Source organism: Synchiropus splendidus, chromosome 3, assembly GCF_027744825.2.
Source record: "Synchiropus splendidus isolate RoL2022-P1 chromosome 3, RoL_Sspl_1.0, whole genome shotgun sequence".
NCBI lineage: Eukaryota > Metazoa > Chordata > Actinopteri > Syngnathiformes > Callionymidae > Synchiropus > Synchiropus splendidus.
This window is the reverse complement of record NC_071336.1, coordinates 19,952,401-19,979,033: the sequence shown is the minus strand read 5'-3', so window position 1 is coordinate 19,979,033 and position 26,633 is coordinate 19,952,401. Positions and strand designations below refer to the sequence as shown.

The window sequence follows — 26,633 nt, the reverse complement described above, 5'->3', positions numbered from 1 at the left end:
GGTGTAACACAGGGGAAGAAAGGGCAGACGACACAAGAATGAAGGAAGATGGCACTGGCAGATATAGATCAATGTTTGGAAAAACAAAGTCCACCTGAGTTCTCTGAGGAGATGATAAACCATTGACATTGGTATGAATAACTGCTGAATTCATTCAAAGGCAGGGTGAATGGATGAGTGGGTTAAAACATGAATAAATGTGAAAGGTTGATGGGTAGATAAGATCTGATGGATATGTGAGTGGATGGGTGTACCTGCGGCTGGGTGGAGGGACGGATGGATGGAAGTACACATCAACTAGTGAGGAGGTGGATGGATGGATGATGGATGAATGGAAGTACATAACAATTGGTGAGGAGGTGGATGGATTGACGGACGGGAGCATGCATGCATGCATGGATGGATGATGGATGAATGGAAGTACATAATTCGTGAGGAGGTGGATGGATTGACAGATGGGCGGTTGGATGGATGGATGGATGGAAGTACATGTGAATTAGTGAGAAGGAGGATGATGGATGGATGGATGGAAGTACACATCAACTAGTGAGGAGGTGGATGGATGGATGATGGATGAATGGAAGTACATAACAATTGGTGAGGAGGTGGATGGATTGACAGATGGGCGGTTGGATGGATGGATGGAAGTACATGTGAATTAGTGAGAAGGAGGATGGATGCATGGATGGATGGATGATGGATGAATGGAAGTACATAACAATTCGTGAGGAGGTGGATGGATTGACAGATGGGCGGTTGGATGGATGGATGGATGGATGGATGGATGGATGGGTGGATGGGTGAATGGATGGAAGTACATGTGAATTAGATGGATGGATGATTGTGAGTACACACTGATGGTATGTATGTATGAAATAATCTTTTGGTAAATGACGGATGAGTATCTGGATTATGTCTCTTTGTTGCTCCGGCAGCAACAGGACACACTTGCATCTTACTTCGGTACATTACATTGCACCCGCTTGAGCTCCCGTGTACTGCGGTCTTGGTGGACACTTCCCATGTCCCGCCAGTTTCACACTGAAACTGTAACCGGTTCAACAAGGAGAAAGAAAAGAGAGCAAATAACATAAACAGTGATGAACAGAACAGAACCCAATCACAAGGCATTGAAGCATGAATCCGTGTTTAGCAGATTGTAGGACATAAACTGGCACTGGAGTGCCACTCTGTCTTAATGCTATAGTGATGATATGAGAGCATGTGACGCCCATGGCCACATCCACCACACTCCCCTGGGCCCTCACAGCCTGCCTGTGTAAACGGGTGACTACGCCTGAGATAACAATGCACCTTTACTGTCCCGTCCCCGAGAGGTGGAGGCAATCACATTAGCTCTGTCATCCTAAATGTAAGGAGCAATGTCATCGCAGCTTGTGTGTGCGTTTGGCGTCGCGGTGCTCTCTATCGATCGTGGATGCTTAACTTCATTCTGCGTGCAGATAGGTTGTCAATAAACGCACCACTACACGCGGGCGAAAATGGGCCATTTTTCTTCTGAAGGGAGGCAGACGTGGAGTGACAGGCGGCGGTGAACTGTCACTGCGCTCCTCAGCCCTCAGGAGGTTGATGTCATCAGAGTGGAAGTCAGCAGGAGGACGTGTTTTCTCCCCAATCACCCAGACTTGTGCAATGACTTTGGAAGGCAATTGAGGGAGATTGGCCGCTGCCTCCACACAGTATAATTAAACCCTCAGAGACGACTGGCTGCACGGGAGGAAGAGCCAAATGAGTTGCGGGGTCATGTGCCTGCGTTTGGCCGTATGAATAAAACAAAGCGCCGCGCGCTCACCCTAAATAATCTCAGAATACTGCTGCCTCCCAGACTAGGCAAAATCCACGCTGCAAATCCTGCTTCTGTGCATTTCATTTGGAGGGAGATGGTGAAAAAAAAAAACTCCTCGGCACTGGAGTGAATGGTTTGTCTTCCTTCAACCGCGAATGAGGAAACATGAAGTGAATAAAACAATGTGTTGTATTGATGTAGGATAATATTTCATGTGATGTTTGATGCCTTTCCTTATGGTGTCCCTCAGGGGTCAGTTTTGGGTCCTTCGCGTATTTTCAGATTGCCCTACTTGGGGTGGATCGTGGTGTCGTTCCTGTTCAATATTCGGATTTGAACAGATCATTCAAGATGCGAAACATTTTGCTGTGACATTTCTGAACGTGAACGAAGAACAAGCAAGATGGCTTTCAGCGTACGCTTGAACTCCGTGATGACGGTCACAGCCCAGTCTGCGTCAGGATTGGAAGGACTCTTTTTCAAAGCGGTTTTAGATTGCGATCACAAAAGATGGTATGAAAGACCGAGGTCAGTCAGGAGACCCTGATACGATGATGTTCAAGGCTGACATTGCAAACCGCCACTGTTTCATTGTCAGAACATTACTCTGAAAGATGGTGGTGTGAAGTGAGTAGAAGGTAGAAAAAGTGTCTCAGAAGCAGAACATTTCACTATGTGATTTCAGTTGTATTTCAGTTTCAGTAGTGACATGGTCAAGTTGGGTTTAAACAGCCACAATTGAGGAACGTGGGGGTACAGGCTGAGGGCAGACACCCCCCCCAGACACATTCTGGAAGAGAGTCATCGGTGGATCTCCGCATGTACTCTCAAGTTCAGCCTCAAACCTGGCATTGTGTTATCATAGTCGTGAACCAGAGTACACTGTCATACAGGACGAACAAATGTGTGTTCATTTCTCAGAGGTCATCACTGTTCTCCATGTGTCCAATTTTAAAACCAGTTGAAATCGTTCTTCGCAGCTTCCGACACTCAGGTTTTCCCCTGAAAGCATAAACGGCCACCTTCTTTCAACAAGTTCCTTCCAAACTGCCTCCTCAGTTTCCATGACAATTGTTGACATTTAGAATCTCGGCATCCCCCCAAAAAAACTGCATGGAATCACGACATCATCAGGCCATTGTGGGAGATCTAGTTTTGGCTGAGATCGAAAGTGAATTGAATTCTGAGCTCCCGTGAGCCACATGAGCTGAGCTGCCAGGCCAGAACTCAGAGGTTTGTGTCAGAAACTGTTGTTTGTCAGTTGTGCAACCTTGACGCTTCTCTCCTTGCTCGCGCAGCTATAGATGTGCTTGTGTGTGGTGATGCGGGGAACATGTCATGTAACTGACGTACACATACAGTACTTATAGAAAACCCTCAGCCAGGACTCATGTTCCAGCATTTAATGGCTTACATAGAAATTGAATTTGTTCACAAAGCACAAGGTTGGTCAGAGGCAAACGAAGCGTTTCTGAGGACGGCGTCTTCAGAACGGTGCTCACTGACGAATCTCACAAAGGGACGAGGGAGTGTTTGCTCAGTGGGATTATCGAGGCTAATAATGGCTGATCGTCAGGGTGATGTAGGAACCAGGAGCTGCTGTAATAAGCCTCATATATTCCAAGGGAAACATGGTATTAGCGTAGAAAGGTCTATTTCTGTCATTCTCACACCAGCTAAGTCTTTAAATGCTTCGAAAAAAATATTCGTAGTATCTTCACAGCTGCACCGTGTCTGTCTTACAGCAGTCAAAACTCCCCCCACTCCCAAACCCCACCTGAACAGGAAGGGAAAAAGATTCATTTGCATTTACAAACAGCACAACCATTTGTTTACAGTATAAATGTGTGCGCCTCAACCTGTTTACCACCTTCTGCTTCTTTGCCCCTTCATCCAACTCATTCCCTTCATCATGGTTCGGTACTCTGCTGCTCATCTCTTGCGCGAAACTCAGGCACTTGCGTACACATCACCTAGAAACTAAGTTAGCAAAATAAAAGCATCAAACCAAAAACTCGAAGAAATCATCCAGGTATTAGAATATGTTTCGGGGGTCATGATATGGGGATATCTGACTTTGTAGGTTTCAAGATATTCACCTCTTTAGGCTTTAATAGTGTTTCTATTTGATGCAATTGAGCTGACTGAAAAATGAAGATGTTATGGATTTTATGAACTGAAAAGTCAACAAACATTAAGAGGAAATATGAGCCCCAACAGTGTCATTCCTGGAGGCTAAATTCAGCAGACATATGTTTGTGTAAGTTTCGCTTTCTATTTATTTTCAAATTCTCCACCTTCTACTTCTCGTATTTGCAAGTTTCTGGTTAATAGGTGGCGTCGAACTGTCCCGGCTGTTTAAGTGTGAAGCAAGAACAGTGACACAGTCATATCACAATATGCAGTGGAGCCTCAGATTAACACTGACCCCAGTTTTGACTGTTTCAAGCTCTCATTGGCTGGAAAACAAATGAATCTGTAGGCCAGATTTGCCCCCCGAGAACTTCAATTTGAGACATGTCATATTCCCAAATCCTCATGTTCAACCTAAAATTCCCTTCTCTGTCTGACTTTATTCATTTGAAATCTTAAAATGACACTTAAAAACATGAACAAGAGGGTATACGTCATGTGTGGCGCGCACTAATGTGGCCTATCTACTCATCCGAAAGTCAAACACTGAGATACGCATCTAAAATCTCCAACAAAATTTTTACACTTGGCATTCAGGCAGGAAACGTATGTGTCTGTGTTTAAGTGCTTGGATCTTCAAGTGTCCTCAAAAAAAGGAGCCAAATCCGCTGAATCTGGGAACAAGTCGTGGCACACGTTTCCGTCTGGACTCTGCCTCCTTCTGCCAGGGTTTCTTCCTCTTTGAGTCTGTGTGACCTGCAGTGGAGAGCAAACAGTCCAGGTTCAGGTAAATCATAACGGTTCTAATAAGCGGCATATGAACAGTACAAGTAACATCCGATCACGACCTGCTCGACTTACGTCCACCCGTAGTTACGACCACGGCCAGCAGGAGCTTTTTTTATTATAATTTTTTTTTTATTCAATGTCTGGCACCGCAGCACGTAGCAGCTTAGCATCGCGTACGACAGTTACGGCATCTCGCTCTCACACACTGATCTACCACTACAGTAGTACCTATAACCCTCACGTCGGCCATTTTGAATGGCATTCGACCTACATCCAAACTGACTTACAACGGAACCGGTCGGAACCGATCCCGGTCGTAAGTTGGATGTTACTTGTTTATTCCCAACCACGGGGAAGAACAGCAAGGTATCAGAAGAAGCAAAGCCAAACATACAAAACAACCAAAACAAACCAAAAATGACTTTAGCATTTAGCATCTCAACTGATAATGATATGATTTTGAGTGGTTGACTATGACCAGACGTATTTCTACGTCGCTATTGAGTCCTAACCTGAACCATGATACAGTGAAGCTCTAGCTGTTCACACACTGTTGCCTCACCTGCCAACGACGATTCTCTCTGCTTTCCACTGAAACAACCGCTTCCAAAGTTTGTCATTTTCACCTCCAAAAAAGTTGCACAGGACAAGTGCGGACAATAAAAACATCAAAAGGCGATTGTTTGCCTGCGAGCAGACGCACGCGACAAACTCACTTAGCTAATGACGGCGCTTATCTGAAAACCCTGTCTGTCGGCCGATAATGGCTCGGCTCTTTCGCCTTGACTTTGTGAACCTGTGGAGCGAAAAACCTGGGGCGACCTCTGACCTCTGCGGAGAAGAACACAGCTGCTTAATGAACACCTCTGTCCTCCCTGTTTACATCTGCCAATCAGCCGCGCCACTTTGGCTCGCCGTCTTTTGTGCGGCCGTCCGACACAAAAGCCCACAATTAGCTGCGCTTATTAAGGCTGGATGCTCTGAACGCAGGCCGCTGGCTTGGTAATGAATCAGCCCCCGTGCGGGCGGGCGCACCTCTTGTTACAGCCAGACTCTGCAGGCCGTGCTCCTCCTCTTCCTCTGAGGGATTTCTCAGATAGCGCTGGTGCAGGCCCAGGCCAGGAAGCGCGCTCTGTCTGTGGCGACGGAACTCGTCCTCCCGAGGTTCCTCGGCTCGCAGCTCTGCAGAGGAGAGCAGAGAGCAAATGAATCACCGCCTTCTCCACCTCCGCCGGTGGCCTGCGGCGCTCCGTCCTGCAACAGATCTTTATTTACTTCTGTCAGCTCCTGCTAGGAGCCTGGTGACGGCGTGAATTCAGATCAGACATGTCCAGCGAGTGGGAAGCTTTCATGTAACAGACAGCAAAGAGGTAGATCTAAAACAAGAATTTCCATTGAAGTGCACTTCATTTATGCTTTATCCGCCTGACTTTATTGTGATTAGTCATGTAAATAAAATGTGATTTGGCTACTTTTTTCTCGAGGTAATTTACATTTATATTGAATTAGTGGAAGGCAGGGGTGGGTGGGGGGGCAGACTTATTATGCTGTGAGATTACAGGCAGATCTCATCGCCATTGTGTCGTGTAATTAAAGCAGTGAAGAGGGGAAGAAAGGAGGCCAGATGCTCGGCAGGCTGAGGCGGTGGACACTGCACACACAGCCTGTGGTGGGACTGGAATCACAGTACTTTCACGTCTGAAGTAAAATGCTTGAAATAAGTGACTTGTGATAAGCCTTGTATGGACTGAGTTACTTTTTCACCCGAGTTCAGTCAAGTATGCACATGTTATTGGCAACTGTTGCGGTGCAATATGGGACTTGCAGTGTGAATGGTGGGAAGCTTTTGACCACCAGGTTGGTTTCTCAGCTGGCTTTCCACCTCTTTAAGGCCTAGGACATGTTTGCGCTTCTTCATGATGAGGGGACTCGCCATGACTCGAGCCACATCTGTGCTAAGCAGAAGGGTTTCTCACAGCTTGTGGTGGCTTCTATGACTTGTTCTGGACGCTTCTCTTACTTGAAATGGGGGCTTGTACTCAAGCTTCTTGTTCTGAACTTTCCTGACTCGACAAACTGACTGACCCGTTTGTTGAGACTGAAATGCGACTTCATGGCCTTCGCTTGTTTTCTTTGATGGATTTATTGACCGTGACTTTACAGCGGTGTTTGACATGCAGTTACTTCTGTCATTAGGTTGGAACTCCGGATCCAAATTCACTCATGTAACAGTCTCCAGTCTCATTATATCGCTGAGACTGGAGTATTGTTGGAGCAGACTTGTGTCATTACAGTCTCCTTGATATCCAACTTGCCACTGATCCCGGCACCACTTTATGCATTATGCACAAAGGTGCGTAGCTCCGGGGTGGAGCGCTCAACACCGCGTCACTGGCACCCGGAACACGTGACGGCAGCGCTTCTAAATGAAGATTTGTGTTCACGTCCTCTAACAAAGCCATTGTAACCAAGAACTCGCGGGACATTGATCCATTTTGAGTAGATTCAAGTCCCGAGACACTTGTTTGCTGCACGTTTTCCTCGCGACTAATGTCAGCAGTGAAACGAAGGGGCTCACAAGCGCTGTCTGTGTTTTCACAATGGAAACACTGCTATCTGGTGGACAAACAACGCTGGTGCACCACCCGGGTGGAGAATTCACCGTCACACATTACAAAGTAGTTTTAATAGTTTACCGCCAACTTAGTATACAGCGAATGCACCTGAAGTATCGGCAGCGAAATTCCCATAAAAATACATGCTTACAACGATGTTAAGGTCGATTAACGCAACGCCTCTTAAGAGCCTTTCACGGTGTCAATGGAAGAAAATAACGCCTGAATATTAACGTCAACTGGTAATGCTTATTTCAAGCCAGCAGAGGGAGCCACCGCACCCCACTGAACACGCCTTTTCATTCTTGCTCTGGAAGTCAAAGGCTGACGAAGTTGCATAAACAGCGAGGGGTTGGTTTCTCGCCACTAGAGAACAGAAACCACTGTCTTGGCGTGGCTTCGTAGATCCACTTCCACAGGTCATGTGAGTTGTTCCACACCAACATTACATGTCACATACCTGAGCCACTCTCAAATATTGACAGGCCACCAGAGGCTTCTTCACCTTGGACTTATCTCTCTTCTCTGCTCGCTCCTGACTGGGCTCTTGCAAAACATGCAGCTGGGCTTGTGTACATAATCTGGCCCCGAGCACATTCCACAGAACAGACTCGCGCTTCTCTGTGCCGGGCGTCTTGGAGGCAAGTCAAACCGAAAAGCACACCAAGTCCATGTGGCTCTTGAGTGTTCTATTGTGAAGCAGAGGGACGGATCTCAACATGTCAGTGTCACTGACCACATATACGATTCAGAGAACAATATTCTGTGGCAGCTCTTCCAATGGACCCGGTTCTAAAGTCTAGTGTTGTGGTTAATACCATTCGAGACCAGAGCAGAGAGAGACCTAACTGGATATAGAACAAAACAGTTTGCTCCATGATAGCGTTTCAGTTCTTGACTTGGTTTGGAAACATGACTACCACCAACTACAGTGGACAGTATGTTTCAGATTGTATCACACTGATGAATACGTGCTCAGTTTGACAGTAAATGTGGGGGCGACTGCATCTTTTAAGAGAAATTCATCTCCTTCAAACAGCTCCAACCATCACCTTCTCAATCACCATGTGGTACTCTGCTGCAACAGACAGAATAAACAGGCCTGAGTGGAAGTCCTATTAACTCTGACCAGTCAGTTTCATTCAAATGAATTTAGCGGCTGCTTCCATTTACATTCACCAGCCTCATGGTGAGGTCAAGCCCAGTGTACGAGAGAATTTAGTGTGAGGTGAAAAAGCAACCGTTGAGAAGTGCAGTGTAACTTGTGAGGTCATAGGAAATGTTGCTCAGAGGAGCCCCACCTTAAACATGAACCAGCTACCTGTCATTCTCAGGCTTCATGAGGCTGGATTTAGTAAAAGCGGTGTCAGCAGGTAATCCGTGGGGTGCGTCCAAACCTGTTGTGAGTCACTGCCACTCATATGGATTAGTTGGTTAAGAAAATGGTGAGCAAGTATACAGTAGAGTGAAAACAAGCCCGTGGTTGGAACGTGATCAGGCACAAACACACGCTGCTTCATTCAAGAAAGACACAAACAAAGTGAGTGGATACGACTTGCCACAACAAACAGAATTGAGATTTTATTTGAATTGTTTTAACAGTGAATGGAAAATATGTTAAGCAATTGGTTCATCGTCGATGCTTTGAATTTCAGAAATTACAGTGGAAGTAGAAAAGCAGCCTGCTGTTATCATGCAGAATCAACCTGGTGCTTTCAAATACACACACACGGACGTAAGACTATGCACATTCATGGAGATTGTTTATTATCTGTCGCTCAGCTTAAGCACACACGTGAACATAGTAACAGCAAACTGGTTAGCAGGGTGATGTTCCAGACATTAGGGTGAGGTGATTAAGCTTCATTGTTAAATCGTTCGATGAAAGAGGACATGCGAAATCAAACTTACACAATTTTCTTTTCTTGCAACAAGACAGACCCCCAAAGCACAATGCATTCATGCAGGTTGTGTCATGAAATACTGGCTACTTGGCAAAATTGAAATTAAAAGAAATGGAATGCTTGTCGTTTTGTTCAGTCTGTTTTTGTCAATAAATAAAATGTTGGGTTTTTTTTTTAAAAAAAACAGGGTTTTCATCAACTAAGTGCACACCAGTAACTAACCAATTAAGTCTTCATGAAAAGTTTAGTTGACAATTTTCTCTGCATGAATGCATTATGGTTTGGTAACAGGCAATATTTACTGAGAAAAGGGGACTATTTCATATCTTCACAAGAATGTTTGTGCTCCTTAGGTAAAGAAAAGAAATCCCTGGGCTGATGAATGGAATAAATACAAATGTACAAATAATGTGGTCATTCTCTTCCCTCTAAACCAGCAGGAAAACTGTTCTTCCAGATGCAGGACAGAAAGTAAACTTCCTCGTAGCCAACACAGTTCAGTGAAATAACGACAACTTTTTTTTTTTTCAGCTGAGGGAAACTCAAGTTTGGTCTAAAGCAGCGATGAGAAAATCACTTGTTGTCCAGTCGAAGCATTTGCTCCTTACCATTGACTGTTAAGGACTTTAACTGACCATCCTCCTCCACTTCCACACGCTCCTGTCCATTCTCCACGATCCTATGGGGACATGAAAAACAAGCTTGGCTTAGAAGATCTCTTGCCTTTTAAACTCGGGGTAAAGAAGTACCGTTTCGTGGTGATTTTTTTGCCGTTGACGAACGTCGTGGAGGTGGACACGGATCTGAAGTTACCCATCCCTCCACCGCCGCCGCCGCCTCCTCCGCCTCCGAACGAGGAGAAGGAGCTGAAGCCTCCGCCCATGTCCCCAAATGAACTAAAACCTTCAAGGAACATGAACAGGAACATGTCGTGAGCGCCATGTGTGTAATACACGTAGTAAACTGAATAGACAGCGACATCAAAATACGTGTGCTAATCCCTAGATTCTCTTCAGGCGTGACTGTGTTGTCTGTGGGTGATGGGTTGAGTCTAAGCCCCGGTCACTGAAGAAAGAAGGAAAAGCATGTGTTTCGACACAGTGGAAGTCTGCACTCTGAATCATGTGGAACGTAGACATAGCTGGAATATTTTGAACAGTGCTCAAGACCCATTAAATGGTATCAAAATTCTGAAGTAGCGGGTGAATGAGACTGCATCCTTGAGATAAACTTCTGGACAGGCTGATTCATCGGTGAGACAGAGCTTTCCAGCCTCAGTGGAGTTTGTTTGTTTGTTCATCCCTGTTTCTCCAACCTCCCCAGGGTTTAATATCCACCCTGGTGACAGTTCAAAATTTTAGTCTGACACAAACACTTCACCTACTCCACAAGCGAAAGACAATGCTGCTGCATTACACGACCCACAGTCAATTAACGCTCACAACGGAGCAAGTTTCTGCACCCAAACGGCAACAATCTGCTAAATTATGGACTGTATTACCTGGATGAATTTGAACACTTGGTGTGCGCTCACCTGAATTAAACCCTGAGAAGCTGAATCCGGGGAAGGCTCCAAAGCCATTATCCATCCGACTTCTGCTCATCCCTGTGTGGCGACTGTGACTTCCCCCAAAGAAGTTGTCAAATGGGTCATCAGCTGAGGACGGAACCAAGGGAAAAAAGTCACGTTTTTAAACCAGTCTAGCAGAAAGTGACAGGCTGGAATGAATACACATTTCATAACCTGAACCCAGTGAGGCCCAGCGCAACAGCCCCCAGAGGACTCGCGACTAATAATGTCGAGACAATCTGGGCGACCCAGCCAAGATAAAGATGGATCACTGGCACCGTTTGCTAAGAAAACACATGACCTTGAATTTATGGAGACAGAAATACAAGAGCTGAGTTGCCAAGTCACTCTTCATGAAGCTCCAGACTAGGGATGCACCGATCAGGGTTTTTGCTGCTGATCACCGATACCGATCTGACAATGAATTTGTAATGAAAATGATGAGACCTTCTGTGTACGTGAAAACATGAACCATTAAATCATTTTCATTCAGACACATTTTAATATACCTCTTCAAGAAGGCAAAAAATAGAAAAAAAAAAAACTTTGGTGCCAAAGGACAACTGAAAAACATTTAAGTTGATGTGAGACGTTGCAGTTTGGTGAGTCTCTTGAGACTCTGCTATGTCTGTGAAATATTTACATACTGGCTGCTTGTAGCGGGACTCCGAGACACAGTGCACTGCATTTATGAAAGTTTCCACTCGGGACTTCTTCGACAGTTTCAGATTCAGGTGGCTGATAAACACTGCACCTGACTCGAAAACGGCGATGGGTCCGCTTGTTTCTGTCTCCACACAAGCGACACCTGAAAAAGGCTGCTCATCTAGCTCGGTGAAATTATAGATTATTTCTTGGGCAACTGGCTCATCCAAATACCACGCTCGGACACGCAGGTGCTAACAGTCTGCTGCTGAGGAACCAACGGTCTCACTTTCATGAGCCCGCAAAACTTAGTGTTCCGTCAAGTGCTGGTGCAGGTGCTTTAAATGGCGCGTTTAATTTGAAGGTGCTTCATGTGCTGCATGTGCTGCAGGATGCAAACTGTAAATGACAGATTGAAAGAATCTTCACTGTAGACCACCGCTTCACGGCTGCTGCTGAGTGAGCAGCAACAAGGGAGGAGCGGATGTGTCACACGTGATCGGTTGTTGTGATCAGCAATGACAGGTAGTGATCAGCATTCACTGGTCACGCTGAAATCAGCTGATCACGATCAGTGGACAATCAGTCGGAGCAGCCCTCCAGACCGAAGTCACCCAGCTCTCTGACAGCACCAAGTGGGGAAAAAAAGTATATAAATAAGTAGACAGAAATTAATGAACAGCAGAACAATAAATGATCAATATAAAAACTGTTTGTTTTTTTTTTTACTTTGGAAGAACAGGTTCCTTTAGATTACTGTGTCAATAGCTGAGCCAATGATATGACTCAGTGAGGGAGTCAGTAACCGAACTCATGCAGTGAACTAGCACACAGCTTCATTCACGTCTTTTTTCTTAGCATTCGAATTCCCAGAAAAAAGGTGATAAAAATGTCTTTGTTAATGCGACGGGGTCTGAAGAAATTCAACTAAATTCATAACCCATTCCAGTGCCAGCTTCAGTGGACACAGCACCACAAAGTTGTCGACCAATAGCGCCGTGTTTAAAAAAAATCGATTTTCTGATTCTGAATCGATTCATACATTAATTCCATAAAATCGATTCGTAGGTCCAAAGATCAGATTAATTAATTTACGTTTTAACAGATATTGTCCAGGTGAAGTCCAACCTCTTTGACGCAGGCGCGTACCTGGGACACCAAAGTCAAAACAACATGCCTCCTCACAGTGGCAACACGAGCAACGTGCCGGGTTTGAAAACGCCTGAAACGCTCAAAGCAATGGTCTGGCACCATTTTGGGTTCAGACACGACCAAACCAAAAATGCGCTCGACAAAAGCAAAGCAATTAGCATGTTACGCCTAATGGAGGTATTGGAAGTGTTGTAGTATTGCGGAAATATGACCCACCTCACCTCCTGTCCAAGCCATCCACCGGGCCACAACAAATGAAACTCGAGCGAACTTTACCACTAGCGGGTAATTCTGCACGCTCTGTCAAAGTAACCGAAGCGATTGCGGGCTTCATTTGCAAAGATATGCGCCCGTCTTCCGTCGTTGAAAACGAGGGCTTCAGGCGTCTAATGAAAGTAACAGAGTCACACTATGTTACGGTGTCTCGCAAACGTCTGTTATCCCAAACATGCACCAGTCAGTCAAAGAAAACGTGAAAAGTAAGCTTCAGTCAGCAGTCAGGGTGGGCATTACAAGTGATACGTGGACATCTTCGCAATCTTACACGAGTCTGACAACTCACTATATTGATGAGGACTGGAATCTCTTGTTGTACGTACTACAGACCACAGAGAACTGTTCGCGTACTGCGCAATGACCGTCAGGTTGCTGTTAAGTCAGTAACCAGCACTCTGTTTACATTTTCAGTGGCTGAGAACATCTTTTTTTTTTCATTTTGATAATAACATAAAAATGCATTAGTATTAAACAGCAGCATCTTTTGGGTGAATTTTAATGTCATATTTCTAATAATGCACCAGTCCCATGAGCAGTCACATCTGGCGTTCTGTGTCTGGATCTTTATTATCATTTACTATGAATCCTTCATTAATTTCCTGTTGAATGTCAATATGATACTAGTATTAATACGTTGCGTAAATTGTCGTGTGATTATGGCAACAGCTCAGAAAATGGTTTTAAATACTAACCTGAATCGAGATTGGATCGGATCGAATCGAATTGAATCGTGATAATCGATTCTAAGTCATGAGAATCGGAATCAAATCGATTCTTGAAATTAGAATCGATACCCAGCCCTACCGACCAAGCTGATACCCACCAGACCACACAGTGACCCGGGCAGATGTTGCTGTTAGCGTTTAAAGTGGTGGCACAGATTGCCACTGTGGGCTGGTGCATCTTACTTCAGAGCTGCATGGCGCATTTTCCTTTAGCCGCAAATGGAAGTTTTTATAAGCAATTTAAAAAAAATGCATTGTATTACATCATTGTTGGTAATGTATTAATAGTTTTTTATAATATAATATTCGGCTGAAGATATTCGGTAACCAAATATTCAGTGCATTTTTAGTGAAGAGAATTCATGGACGCCCTGTGTAACCCTTTGCAATAGATCAGAAGTAAGATCTCAAAAATGTGAAAGCAAATGTGAAAACAAGTGACAAATTTAGAGAGACAAAAACTTCCAAGCGCTGAAAAGCTTAACAGGGATCAAAATTCGAGTAGTATTGTATTGTTTGAATGAATGAATGTTGTGGTTGTGAAAGTTTTGAAAACCATCACAGCTGATACAACTGGATGCATATCTTGAATAAATACATGAAAAAAGACAGACACGAGACTGCACATGACAATGGCTTGTAGTAAGGGAAAGAATCATTATAAAAATGTTTTATTATTATTATTATTATAATTAATCAGGGTCAGCCAAGTAAAACAATTGCCCAGGGGACCCTGCATCTCAAAGTGTTACTGTGGCAACAGTTACTGACTTCATGTCTGTTAACATTTGTCATTTGACTCAGATGCTTGTTTATTTGTTGTTTATCAAGTTATTTTGGTACAAATAGATGTTTACAGCTGTGTTTTTTACAAATCAAGTTGTTAGTTGTCAGTCGTTGACATACTGTGTCGGGAGTGGGTGGGGTTTGGGCGGGGTTATGGGTTGGTGGCGGGGGTTTAGACGCACGTTTCAAAATCCTGACTAAAAGCCAGCTGCCATCTGATGACTTCTATGGAAAGCCATCATCCTGTTTGTGTTGAATATGTAAAACAAGAACATAGTTTGTTCAAGCCAAGTTTACACTCCTGAATTTACACAAGTCCACAGAGCAACTGCAGAACCACGACTGGATCACCTGGGTTATGACATAAGCTGACGCCCAACCTTCATCCTTGTTTACTTCTCCACGTTTATCCGAGAGTGAGCGCAGCTCTCCTCTGAGCCCTAAGCGCCCCCTCATCAACCCCCACCTCCGGATTCTGTGGTTGGAGAGTGACAGATCCACCAGACCAGCTGCGATTTTAAAATGACATTTAAAGACCGTCTTCGTTGCTTCTCTGGAAGTTACTATTTGTGTTTCTAATTTGTACACTGCAGGAACAAACATAGATAAAGGCATCAATAGCGAGATACGCGAATCAATTCAAGATAAAGGTCAAAGATCATGATTACACATTTACTCAATCCCCCACTCATCCTTATCTTATGGCTATGGTCTGATACTGTATTTCGGCAGTTAACAAAAGTCTCTGTGGACTCTTCCAGGAACATGTCACACGACACATGCACGCACACTTAGTGTTATTACATCTGCTTTTGTTTAATATGGAAGCTATGTTTGAAAACATTCCAGCAGAGTGATGCAGACGCTCAATTTAATCCACTGCCTTGGTCTGAACTCCATATTTAGAGCTGTGCCGGGCAAAAATACACAGGCCTCCCAATCAGTCGGATCCCAGACAACCAACCGCCCCCACCTTCAGTTTTAGCATCCCTCAGTATCGATTCAAATTAATCCTGTTTCTAAATTTACACACCTTTCTTTCTTTTATTTTTGTAAAACCCTGACAAAATAGTCATACAAACAGTAGTATAATTCAATAAAGTCCAGTCAAGCTGCTAACAATGGAGAGCAGCCAGCTCGACCAAAAATGCGTACATTTAATTTTCACCATTTGCATATCAGCGTAATAGAGTAAATTAATATCTTAGGGTAATGAGACAGATCAAAATTCAATTGTCCAAGCCAGAAGTTGATGTACGAAATAGGGGTTACAATTTAGACTGGAGGGGTTACATAACAACCATTAAATCAGTTGCCCATTTACTGCTTAATACTGTTGTTTGAACTTTTGGTGGAGCATTTCAGGGTTAAACAGAGTCAGGTTAAGCAATATACTAATCAGTACTTCATGTATAATAGTTGTATAACACGCCACTCATTCCATTCATTAATACATCATTTATGGTGATGTGTGTTCCCTAATCTTAAGTGTAAGCAAAACACATTAGCTGGATTAAAAATCTATCTACATAGATAGATAGATATATTTACATCATCACAAACTACTTCATCAAACATGAGACTTCATTATCACAAAGCTGCACCTTCAAACGCTGCACCTTCAACATATACTGTACAGATACTGTAGTCTTGTGAAACTATGATTCACATCTTCCCTGACTACAGGACTACAGTATCTTGTTGTTGAAGGTGCAGCTTTGTGATAATGAAGCCTCATGTTTGATGAAGGCAAGTTGTCAAACACGGATAAGGGGTTTGTGATGCAATTCCATGACATCATTGGGAAAATAAACCTGAACATATAAATCTTTAAGTACCAGCACAACTACAGCAACAAAAAAGTGTAATGTCACACTTCACCGGGAGAAGTGGGCGGTCGACTTTGCCGACAACTTACCAAAGAAATGTGCAAATGGATCCCTGCCACCAAAGAACTCCCTGAAAACATCCTCAGGATTTCGGAATGTAAAGGTGCTGCCACCAAAGTGATCATGATGACCTCCTGTGAAAGAAATGAAAATACAGCAGTCAAGAAGTTAATAAAAAGTTAAGCAATGATAAAACATCTTTCTTGGTGCAGAACATCATCTTACCTCCACCACCTCCAGACAGACCTTCTTTACCGTATCGGTCATAAATATTCCTTTTGTTTTCTGTATTGAAAAGAAAATGAAGCCACAAACACGTTAATTGAAGGTAAAACGAACAAGTTCAATGGCTTGATGCAACAGAAGCTTATCACCTACCATCTGAGAGAACCTCATATGCCTCTGACAGTTCTTTAAATCTCCTCTCAGCTTCCTCCTTGTTATCTGGATTCTTGTCTGGATGCCATTTCAAAGCTAGTTTTCTGTACCTGAGACACAGGTGATCATGAACGTTGATTAGCGACAGTCGTAATCAAGTTTTGAATCTCTAGATTTAAATCTATGTATATGAAGTTATGTCCCAGTCATGTTCATGCAGGTCTGTTTGGAAAATTACTATCAAGCCCTTGCTCATCCACGTCATGAGAAAAATGGGTGCGATGAGCATTATTGGTGAGACTCAGAGGACTGCATATTTTGTCAATTTCAAGACGAGTGACAGGACTGGAAATAAAGTATATTAGTTGTTAAGTGCAAGAAGCTTCGAGGACCTGACTGCATTGGTGAAAAAGCAGATAAGTGACGGAACCTGGATATTTCACATGTATAGGCCAGTGGCATGGCTGTATTGTAGTGCTACTTTCTGCACATAAAAATAGTTTATTCACATGAAAACATCAAATAGGAGCTACTTGATGATGATGATGGACGGGGCCACAGTGGATGCAGGATTTTGTTCCAACCAATGAAAAGAATACCCTTTCACCAATCAAGTGTCTGAAGACTGTAATTGTCAGTCAGGTGTTGCTTGTTTCAGATGATACCTGACTGGCTAACCTATGTGTAATTGTTTGTTTGGAACAAAAAACTTGCACCCACTGCGGCCCTTAGAGGACTGGTTTGACACCCCTGCTATACTACTTAAAGAAAAACGAGAGAGAATTTTCAAATGAATTTATTAGCTAATGACTGGACAACTATATTTGGATTTGTAGTTTGGAATGAAACCTGAAGTTATTTTAAGCACACACTTGTGCTTAAACTTATTGCTGCAAACATGGACATGGGGCACCTTTGGGAGAAAATCGTACATTCATACATGTCTCCAACAGATTATTATAGAAGTGTCATTAAGGACGAAAACATAAATGTTGTCTTAAAAGACGTCCATGATAGAAAATGAAAAGGAGCATGTATGACTGCCATAAAGAGCAACACAAGCTGTACAACGTCTCCTGATCAGATCTCTGAATAAAGTCCTGAGGCACGCCATTGCACACTTGCTGCAAGGTAGTTTCCAAGGTTGTCGATCTGAGGGTGATCTGTGAGGTATTGGCTGAGGAAATTTGCAAAAGTGAGAAAAAAATGTTTGCCCTATATGGTTGGTCTGGACTTGATGGTACCAGCTGATAATAAGGTGTAATGATGGCTAAGATCACCTGACAACAATCCTCCTTGAAGTGCAGACCTGAATACTGGCTGAGGCCCATTCACGCACCTCCAGTAAAAACTTCAGCTTACCTTCACTTATGGGCGCACAGCGCAAACCATCATTTGTCCAATATAACTGCCTGACGGGTGGTGTTATCTCAGAGATGTGTAAAACAAGACAGCATCTATACTCTGATGAATATAATGCTGACGACATATTACAGTGCAGTCTGCACAACAGAATGCACAGTGCTGTGTAACAGATTAACATACACCAAGTACTCATAGCAATGTATTCAAAGTGTTAATGTGAGTTTGTGTATTCTTTTTGCGTCCTGAGTCCAGTGCTTGTCCATGGATGCTGCTCCTCTGATGCAAGACATTAAAACGCTGAACCAGCAAAATCTGCTGTTTTAGCCTCCCTCCCCTATTTGTGAGGTCAGGAGGTCTTTGTTGTTTCTGCTCGAGTAAGAAGGACAGCTGTGCATTTTCTTTCCTCGAGATAGTAGATGTCTCTGTTTATTGTAGTCATGGCTGCCAAAACAACACTTGCTATAAGATATGTGTCCGACAGGAGGGTCTTTATATATACGTACACACATAAACATTTTCCATCTCCAGCATTAAGAGCTGGCATTTTGTCCTTGGTTAAATATAGTGTCACACTATGTTTCATGCAACGCTTGAGAGTCATTTTTCTATGTGTACACAGCTATTACTACACATAAAACGGCTGAATTATTACAGCAGTTAAGATACCTTTTGAGACTCTAGTGACAAGTTCCAATTACAAATTTTATGAATACATTTCTTAGTAAAACAATTCCAAACAAAATGACCTAATAGATACCAGTCTAAGAGTTGCTTCTTCGCAGCAAAATAAAAGTATATTTAACAGTTCATCACAGGAGGAGAAAGTAAAAACAAACTAAAAATAAATTGCATACAGAACTAGACTCTAAAGCCTAAACAGCCAAAGGTGCCAAACCAGAAACTGCTTGCTTTAAACAACAAAGAAAGAATACTCACGCTTTTTTGATGTCATCTTGTGATGAATTTTTATGAACTCCCAATATGTGGTAGTATTCCGTCATGGTTCTGTTTTGTGCTCTGGGCCCCTGTAGGGAAAAAAAATCAAGTTCTGTTAAGACATGTCTGCTTGCAGAGAGCAGCCAGTGATTGTCGGATGAGTGCAGCCATGTGAGACGGGCATGATTCTTCCCTCCCACACCAGAGGTGAAAATCTGGATGGACAAGGCGGACAATATTAAAACCGGGTGGTAATACTTGCCAATATAATCAACTCAACTAAAATAGAGATGGGGGTGGTGGTGGGCGAGGGGTCTTACTCATTTGAGCTCAGCAAACTTACATAATAACTGACAATTCAGCTCTTATTCACCCAGGAGCAAAAATACAAATGTGTCAGGTTGAAATAATGCCCCACTGACAAATGTTACCATGAACAGTTTTAAGACCTGGTTAAAGATTTGTTGACCAATGCTTTACAAATTATGATCTTTACTAATACATGCAAGCCTGAATTAAAAAAAAAAGTCTTCACCATTTACAAACCCATCACATCATTCAGCACCAAAGCCCCATTCATCTTTAAGTGCTTATATTTTGTTTGCACTTAGGAAACAAAATGTCCAACAATAAATGAAAAGATGGCTGCGTTCACCCTCATATATTTAATCCAATACAAAGTTGGGTTGGGCAATTCATCTACTCCAATTAGAAATCATGGGAAATAGCAGTACCATCACGGTGACCTTCAGTCACAGTATCGATTAAAAATGGACAGAGCAGCTGCTTCGTCTCCACCTTGACCACTAAAGGTCGCTGTGTTACGAATCTGATTGATGGTGGTAAAGAGGTGCCTGAGGTGCATGAGATGAGCTCCCATCAAATGGTCTGCTACTAATATTGAGTACTTTGGTTCAGCTAAAAGGAGACGACTCATCATTTGTTGTTGTTTTTGCAACTTTCACTGAGAAATGTAGGACTGGCCACCAAGCTAACCACTTAATTCGTAGCATGACGTCAGTTCCAAATCCCATCAGTTTGTTATGAGTGGAGATTGCTCTTCTATTAATATGCTTACTTCTTATGCTTTATTTGCTTTGTTGCTAAGCAGTGTGCTGTTGTATTGTTCTACATTTGATGAGTGTATACTGTTCATATGTCCTTTGTTATGTATTGATTCCATAATTCAGAATTTAAAATTACTTTGCGCTTTGTTAAAACTGCTTAAATAATTTTCGTATCGATAATTTTATTAGAGATGCTTCGACAACTGGCGAGATGCATTGAAAACTTCAAATGGTATGATAAAATGGTGTGATCCTTTTTGTGCCATACTATACAGGCAATACTGAAATTGCAACTTAACCATCCCCCAAACAATCTACACATGCCGCCGTAAGCTACATGGTTGTGGTTTATCTCAACAGTAATTTTATATTATGACCAAGTCAAGGCTACTTACTCCATGGTCAATGGTGTCTTGTTTATCTGCTATTCTTAGCCTGTGGCCTTTGCCGTTTGTGAGTTCTGCGAGTGGGAAAGTTTGGCAGCTCAACAAGAGACTACTGATTGGACTGTTGCGCTCTTGCCATTCTTTTATGACACCTCGGGTGGAAGGTCATGTGGACCTTCAAATGGCTTGCAAACCTTTCCAATCACAGTATCAGATCCATAATAATATATCTCACTTGTACAATACACAGGACAGTCAGAAAATCAGCACTAGTGAATGAAAAATTAATAAGATTTTCATTTGACAGTTGTCATTTATAATCTTTGTTTAGATTACACAGTTTGTGTCTTAGGGCAGCAGGCTTAAAGCAGTTACCCCATGTTACCCTACGGAAAACATCACATCATCCATTTGAAACCTGCCAAGGTCGGGAAAAAAAAAACAACCAGATTGTGGGCAAGTACAGAAATTCATAAAAAAAATTTTTTTAAAAAGCAGATAAACAATAACAAAAAGGACTGGCCAAGACTGGAGATGCCATATCACCTACTTGAAACCAAATTGCAGTAGTCACAATTTAAGTGAATTAATTCAGAGCATTCAAACCAAGAAACACAAATGACAGCGACAGATACATAAGCAGGCCAAAATATCAATCCAAAAAAAAAATCAACTGTGCCATTTTAATATGTGCTTGCAGTATCTACACTTACACCATCACATTCAAGCACTGGAGCCCAATGTGTCTGAGTAGATGTAAGCACTCACACGGGAAAAAGCTCGGTCTGAAGCATTGCCGCTCCGCTTCACTGCACTTTCCATATTGCAAAAGATGTGGGTCAGTAATTCCCATGATGCTTCTGGGCAGTTTTACTTTAAGGTTTCAGTCCAATATTAAAACATGAAATAATAACCACCGAAAAGAGAAATGTTGACATTTACCATAAACAAGTGAGGGGCTCAGCTGACAAATGGTTATTCAAACAGGACGGCTGTCTCTGTTTTTTTACAAACAATGCAATTTACAAAGAATGCAGAGAGCAAGTGTGATCCAAAGTAAGTTCAGACAGCCATGGATGAAGGCATGAATGTTTTGAGGTTGGGGTTTGAAGCTCTTGCACAATGTTAGACCAATGGTCACCAGGTAAGAGAAGTGAATGTTTCATATTATTTCTGTCAACCTGGGGGTTGTTTCTTCACCTCGCAACACCTTCATGGAGCACAGAGAAACTTGATTTTCTGGGTTTCAAAGTATCACAAGCATCTTGGCTGTCGACAGTCACAGCTGTGTGTAAAGTAAAATTGAAGCATCGAAGTACGTCACTACCTGTGGGAACACAGATGTAAAATAAACAAAATAATAATTCATAAATGAACATTTCCTTCCACGTCTGTCACAGAGTGTCTTCTATTCGAGATAAAGTTTTGGTTTGTCTGAGCTTCTTTTACAATGTTGTTACTTAGCTTGAAACAAAGCAATGTTTGGCATATCACCTTTATCACTAATGACATCAGAGCAGTAATTTGGAGCCACCAAGATTGAAGTGCAACTGAGATTGGAGCACACAAATGACACTGCAGGCTGATTCTCAAATTAGAACTGTGAGCAGAAAAAGATCACTAAATGTGTTCCGCTATCAAAATCTATCTTTAAAGCAGTGATTTGGCAGGACGTTACAAGTAACCTTTGTGAGCAAACACTTTTAGACAAGCTCAGCACAGAGGCTGTTCAAGTTGTTCTCAGCTGGCATACCAAAATGTCAACCTTTCTTGACAGGCAAAATGATGCAACAGATTAACATGATTAAGAGCTTAAATGCGAGCCATATTTTATTACTGATGTATAAATACAATGTAAAATATTTTCATGATGAAGATTATCATTTGGATTGTGCGGGGAGGATAGCAAATAGACAGGAGGATGGATTTTTGTATTCATGCGAGTCTTGGCCGCAGGCTTCAAGTCAGGTCAGAACAAGTTTTCATAAAGATTCAAACGAAAAAAAAAAACTTATAGGGAAAATCTTCAGACTCAAGAACTCAAGTGCACATCATCAAATGTACTAGATGCCCAACATTATTTCACAATTTAAAGAACAAGCCACAGCTGAAACATCAAGGTCCATTAAGTTTTTTCCAAAAAAAATCCTCAACTTTAAAATGAAACTCCTAACGTTGGCAGTGGTGTTGGTCAGATAGTGTAAAAGCAGTCAGTAAGACGTTCCTTTGTCAAGAGCAACAGCTTTACAACGTCTCTGACTCTTGGCCCCATCTTTATCTCCTGTGAACCTCTTCTCTGCTATTGTGAACCAACTGTGCTAACAGCAGTCGTGTATATAAAGCCATGTCATTTACATCATGCCATATCTTTAAAAAAAACTCAAGTTGGAAAAGCAGACACTACCACAGATCACAAGATCTCATCAGTCCCTACTTTAACTACACTGGCACCAAATTGATACTGAAACAATAAATATATAGGCATTCTAAAAACATTCTATCACAAAAATCCAGCAACAGTTCTTCAAGCTCCCACATGATTCTGCTTTGCATGAAAAAGAGTGGGTGTTGCAGTACAGTACTCTTAGAAAGGAAAAAGAAGAATACAACAGCGCACAACAGGTGCGCTTCGTTGGTACTTTAGTCTGAGTGTCAAACACAATGTGATTCTACAAGAAACATTCTCATCTCTACACTTTATTATATTTAAACATAAACAAAGGATGATGATGGAGACAAACTCCAGCAATACATTTCAACCTAATGACTAGGCTGTAAGAGAGACTGTAGTATGTCAAACACATGTAATACAATGTAAATGTGAGTTTGATCGTTAATGCCAGAAAGGTAAAATTTATCATTGTGTTTTTTGCGCATATCAACAATCCCTAGTTGTCATTCATGTGAAATTGATTTACAATGTATTGGATTTCCTTTGAGACGGACTCATTGCAGTCAATAAATTCTGAATTTCTTCAAAGAGACAGATATTGTGATGTGTGGAGGACGAATGTTCTTGTGATATATCAATAATCTTAGAATACATGTTAACATGGGCAAAATATTGTGGCAGCACTGTATCATGAGGGACCAGGTACCCGGGCCTAGAGATGATTCATGATTACAACTATGCAACACTTGGATCACCCAAACTTGACCAGTGTGTACACCACAGCCTGTTAAAAAAACTAAGTATAGGTAAACGTGTGATGTCAAATGCGGACTGGTATTGACTGTAGACACATTTAAGATGCTCCAACTGATCAACCAGTCCACTGATCATGAATGGCCAAAAAGTGTGCGATGGGTATGTCACTGCCTTTAGTTGCTGACTACAAAAACTGATCACCTGTGGCAGCCTGCAGTCTGCGGCAGCTCTGTGTCTATAACTATAGTATCTATGAGCCTCAATGATTTAGCCAATAAGACAAAGGAAAAAAAACTAAGTTGATAAAATGGTAAAATAAAATCTAAGTATCATCTTCGAACTATCACAAATTCAGCATCTGTCAAAACCTAGTCAGCAATGATACAATTTGGGCTTGAAGTTTGTATTCCCCACAGAGATCTCAGTAAATAACTTCAAACAACAAACGCACTCTGCATCAGACACAAACCGTATACCATAACAAACGGAGCAGTTTGGTGGCAGCCGTTTCGTGTTCGATCCTGAATTGCACTGAAAAGGAAGTGCTTCAAATGAGTAATGTTTAGGTGTTACGTCCTGCTTCAGGTTTCACAGGTCAAGGCGGTCTGACAAGTGACTTGTCATGAGATAATACTGTTATGCATCCAAAGGTCAATATCACTTCCACATTACTGTAAATCTGACATTCAACTGAAAACAGTAACAGGCTCAAGAAATCAAATCACATGAGCAAAGTGCAGCCAACAAAAAGTCATATTCTCTTCTCATTAATCACTGAAATGCCATATTGGCAAAAAGCATGTTTAAAAAAATACTGAAGGACAACAGTAAGTCTCACTTCAGCATAACATTTTAGGTATGTATATTCTCAAAAGTGGTATTTAACAGGCCAGGTTGAAGACGATTAAATTAAGGAAATGCTGGTAGTTTTAAATACTTGTGTAAATAGAAACAAGTCAGGGAATTAAAAAAATGTGATTTGCTGCCAATAATATTGAGGGTTTTTTTAAGACAGGCTGTGGGATATAAAAATTATTTCACAAGAAACAAACAGGAGGCTACGAAGACTAATGCACGCCAGTGAAATCCAACCACCGCTTCCTAATCTCGCCACATTTGCCAGAAAATACCTTGCTGCACCATAGTGTTGACTGTGAGCGCTTGTTTAGCAAAGCCGGACGAGTGGTGGATGGAAAAAGGAGCAGCAGGTCAGGTGACAGTTTAAAAATGCTTCTATTTGTGAAGACAAACAGACCACTTCTCTTGTAATAACACCATATTTGTGCCCAGTAGCATGATAGATGTAGTGTTTACTTGTTGTCGTGATGCTTAATCACGTAAGATTTCTGGCACAGAGAACACCCTTCTCAATCGTTGGTGGGACAGAATCAAAATCATGAGGGCGCATCATGGACATGATGTAATGTTTACTCCTTGGTCATGTCGTTCAGTGAGAAATAACATTAAGAATTTATAAATTAAATATTATAATACATAAAAGTCACGCCTGAGTACTAGTTGCAGGTCCAATGAAACCCTGGAACTTATTGACCAGAAAATACGGTATAATGTTGTGTTTTTATTTAGAATATATTGCAGTTGAGAAATAATTACTAAAGGATAAGATTACAGCAACGTATTTGTTCTTAGATTAGAGATTTCAATAACAAATAGCCATTAAGTATAGTGCATGGGATTACTGTGGCAACGATCCCAGAGAAAGGTTGGCCTTGAAGACTGACAGCATATTAACAGTGATGTCAGTAACGATATTTAAGGCAGGAATAAAGTACCATCACACCTAACATGTTGGAGTTTTTGATCATACCAAGTAATGTGTACTGTTCAAGCCAACCATACTTGTGGTGCATGGGTAAAACTAGTCAAGTTGACATGACATTGAATGGTCGTATGGTGATATATTTTTCAAGCATCGCTAGTAAGAACAACCTTTTCTGCCCAGCTTCACCTGGTTAAGAATGACGTTAATTTTGGCAGACAATTTGTCATGAACGATGCTTTTATGAGCATCTCGTAGTGTATTTATTGCAGCATTTGCTGTCAAATGCAGTTCGTTTTGAAATAGAATCCAACTGCTACAGGCTACAGTCAAAGCCGATAGTTTCGATCCAACTGGATGCTAACACGTCCATAACAAACCAAACTGGAATGGTCTGAATTGCAACTATGCAAAAAGCAGTAGTAAATACTGTGTGACCAAGACTGTTTTCTAAAGATACACAACATGGTGGCCAAACAACGAAACCGTCTGTAGCGATGCGACATTCCGAAGTTGGATACTGGATCACAGTGCGCTGGTACAAACACAAACGGTTCTCGGTTTTATCCTGTTAGCCTGGGCTGCGTTCCATTTCATTTACATTTAGCGATGCAGCTAGCATCGCAGCTAGGTCTCGCGACATGTCATGCTGAGCAACGTTTAATGGGAACGGTGACATTAAAAGCACAGTTTAGTGACTTTCTCCTGATTCGTTTGCTTTTATTTTTCTAGGGTCACGGTTAAATCCTTGTGAAACGGCAGCGGTCTGTCCGGGCGGCTAATGAAGAGGAAGCTAGCAACAACGATGCGCCGACACATGGCGCACAAAGAGACGGGTTTTCAGCGAGTCGGCGACACACACGGCGACATACAAGGGCAACCCGCACCCACCTAGTGATGGGAAACGTCGGCTCCAAGCGGCCTCTCGGACGGTCGTCTCTTCGGCCTGAGTGCTGGGACTTGGCTGCTGACGGCTGCTCGCTGCTGGTGTCGACGAGCTCAACACGCTGCTGCCTTTGGGGACGGTGGGAATATTGCGTTACGACAACGGGGAGTTTCTAGAATGTCGTTATCAGTTCTCGTCAGATTACGACGCGTTATCAGCATTTCCATCACTTCCCTTAAGAGACAATGACGTACAAGGTATATTTTGACATTTTTTACAGATTAAGATTTGTACTTGACATCTTTATCTCGTTTCTGACACAGAATATTTACATGAGCCTGAATTTATCTTTCTAGATAAAATACCACTTGTCTTATGTCACTTGCAGCCTAACTT

General features: G+C 42.3%; 1 protein-coding gene across 2 annotated transcripts; it reads right to left on the bottom strand.

The window, feature by feature from the left end:
• Positions 1-3,208: 3,208 nt before the first annotated feature.
• dnajb6b (DnaJ heat shock protein family (Hsp40) member B6b) lies at positions 3,209-26,606 on the bottom strand. 2 transcript variants are annotated; one of them, XM_053860375.1, is made up of 10 exons: positions 26,243-26,606; positions 18,971-19,059; positions 16,670-16,779; positions 16,517-16,576; positions 16,321-16,425; positions 10,783-10,905; positions 9,998-10,151; positions 9,857-9,927; positions 5,765-5,911; positions 3,209-4,696 (listed from the first exon to the last, which is right to left on the bottom strand). In XM_053860375.1, the coding sequence occupies exons 2-10, from the start codon at positions 19,033-19,035 to the stop codon at positions 4,587-4,589; spliced, it is 945 nt and encodes a 314-aa protein (XP_053716350.1). In that variant the 5' UTR covers positions 19,036-19,059; positions 26,243-26,606; the 3' UTR covers positions 3,209-4,586. The 2 variants fall into 2 exon arrangements, with proteins under 2 accessions (XP_053716350.1, XP_053716351.1); XM_053860376.1 differs by lacking the exons at positions 3,209-4,696; positions 5,765-5,911 and having other exon boundaries at positions 8,890-9,927; positions 26,243-26,594.
• Between the last annotated feature and the right edge of the window lie 27 nt (positions 26,607-26,633).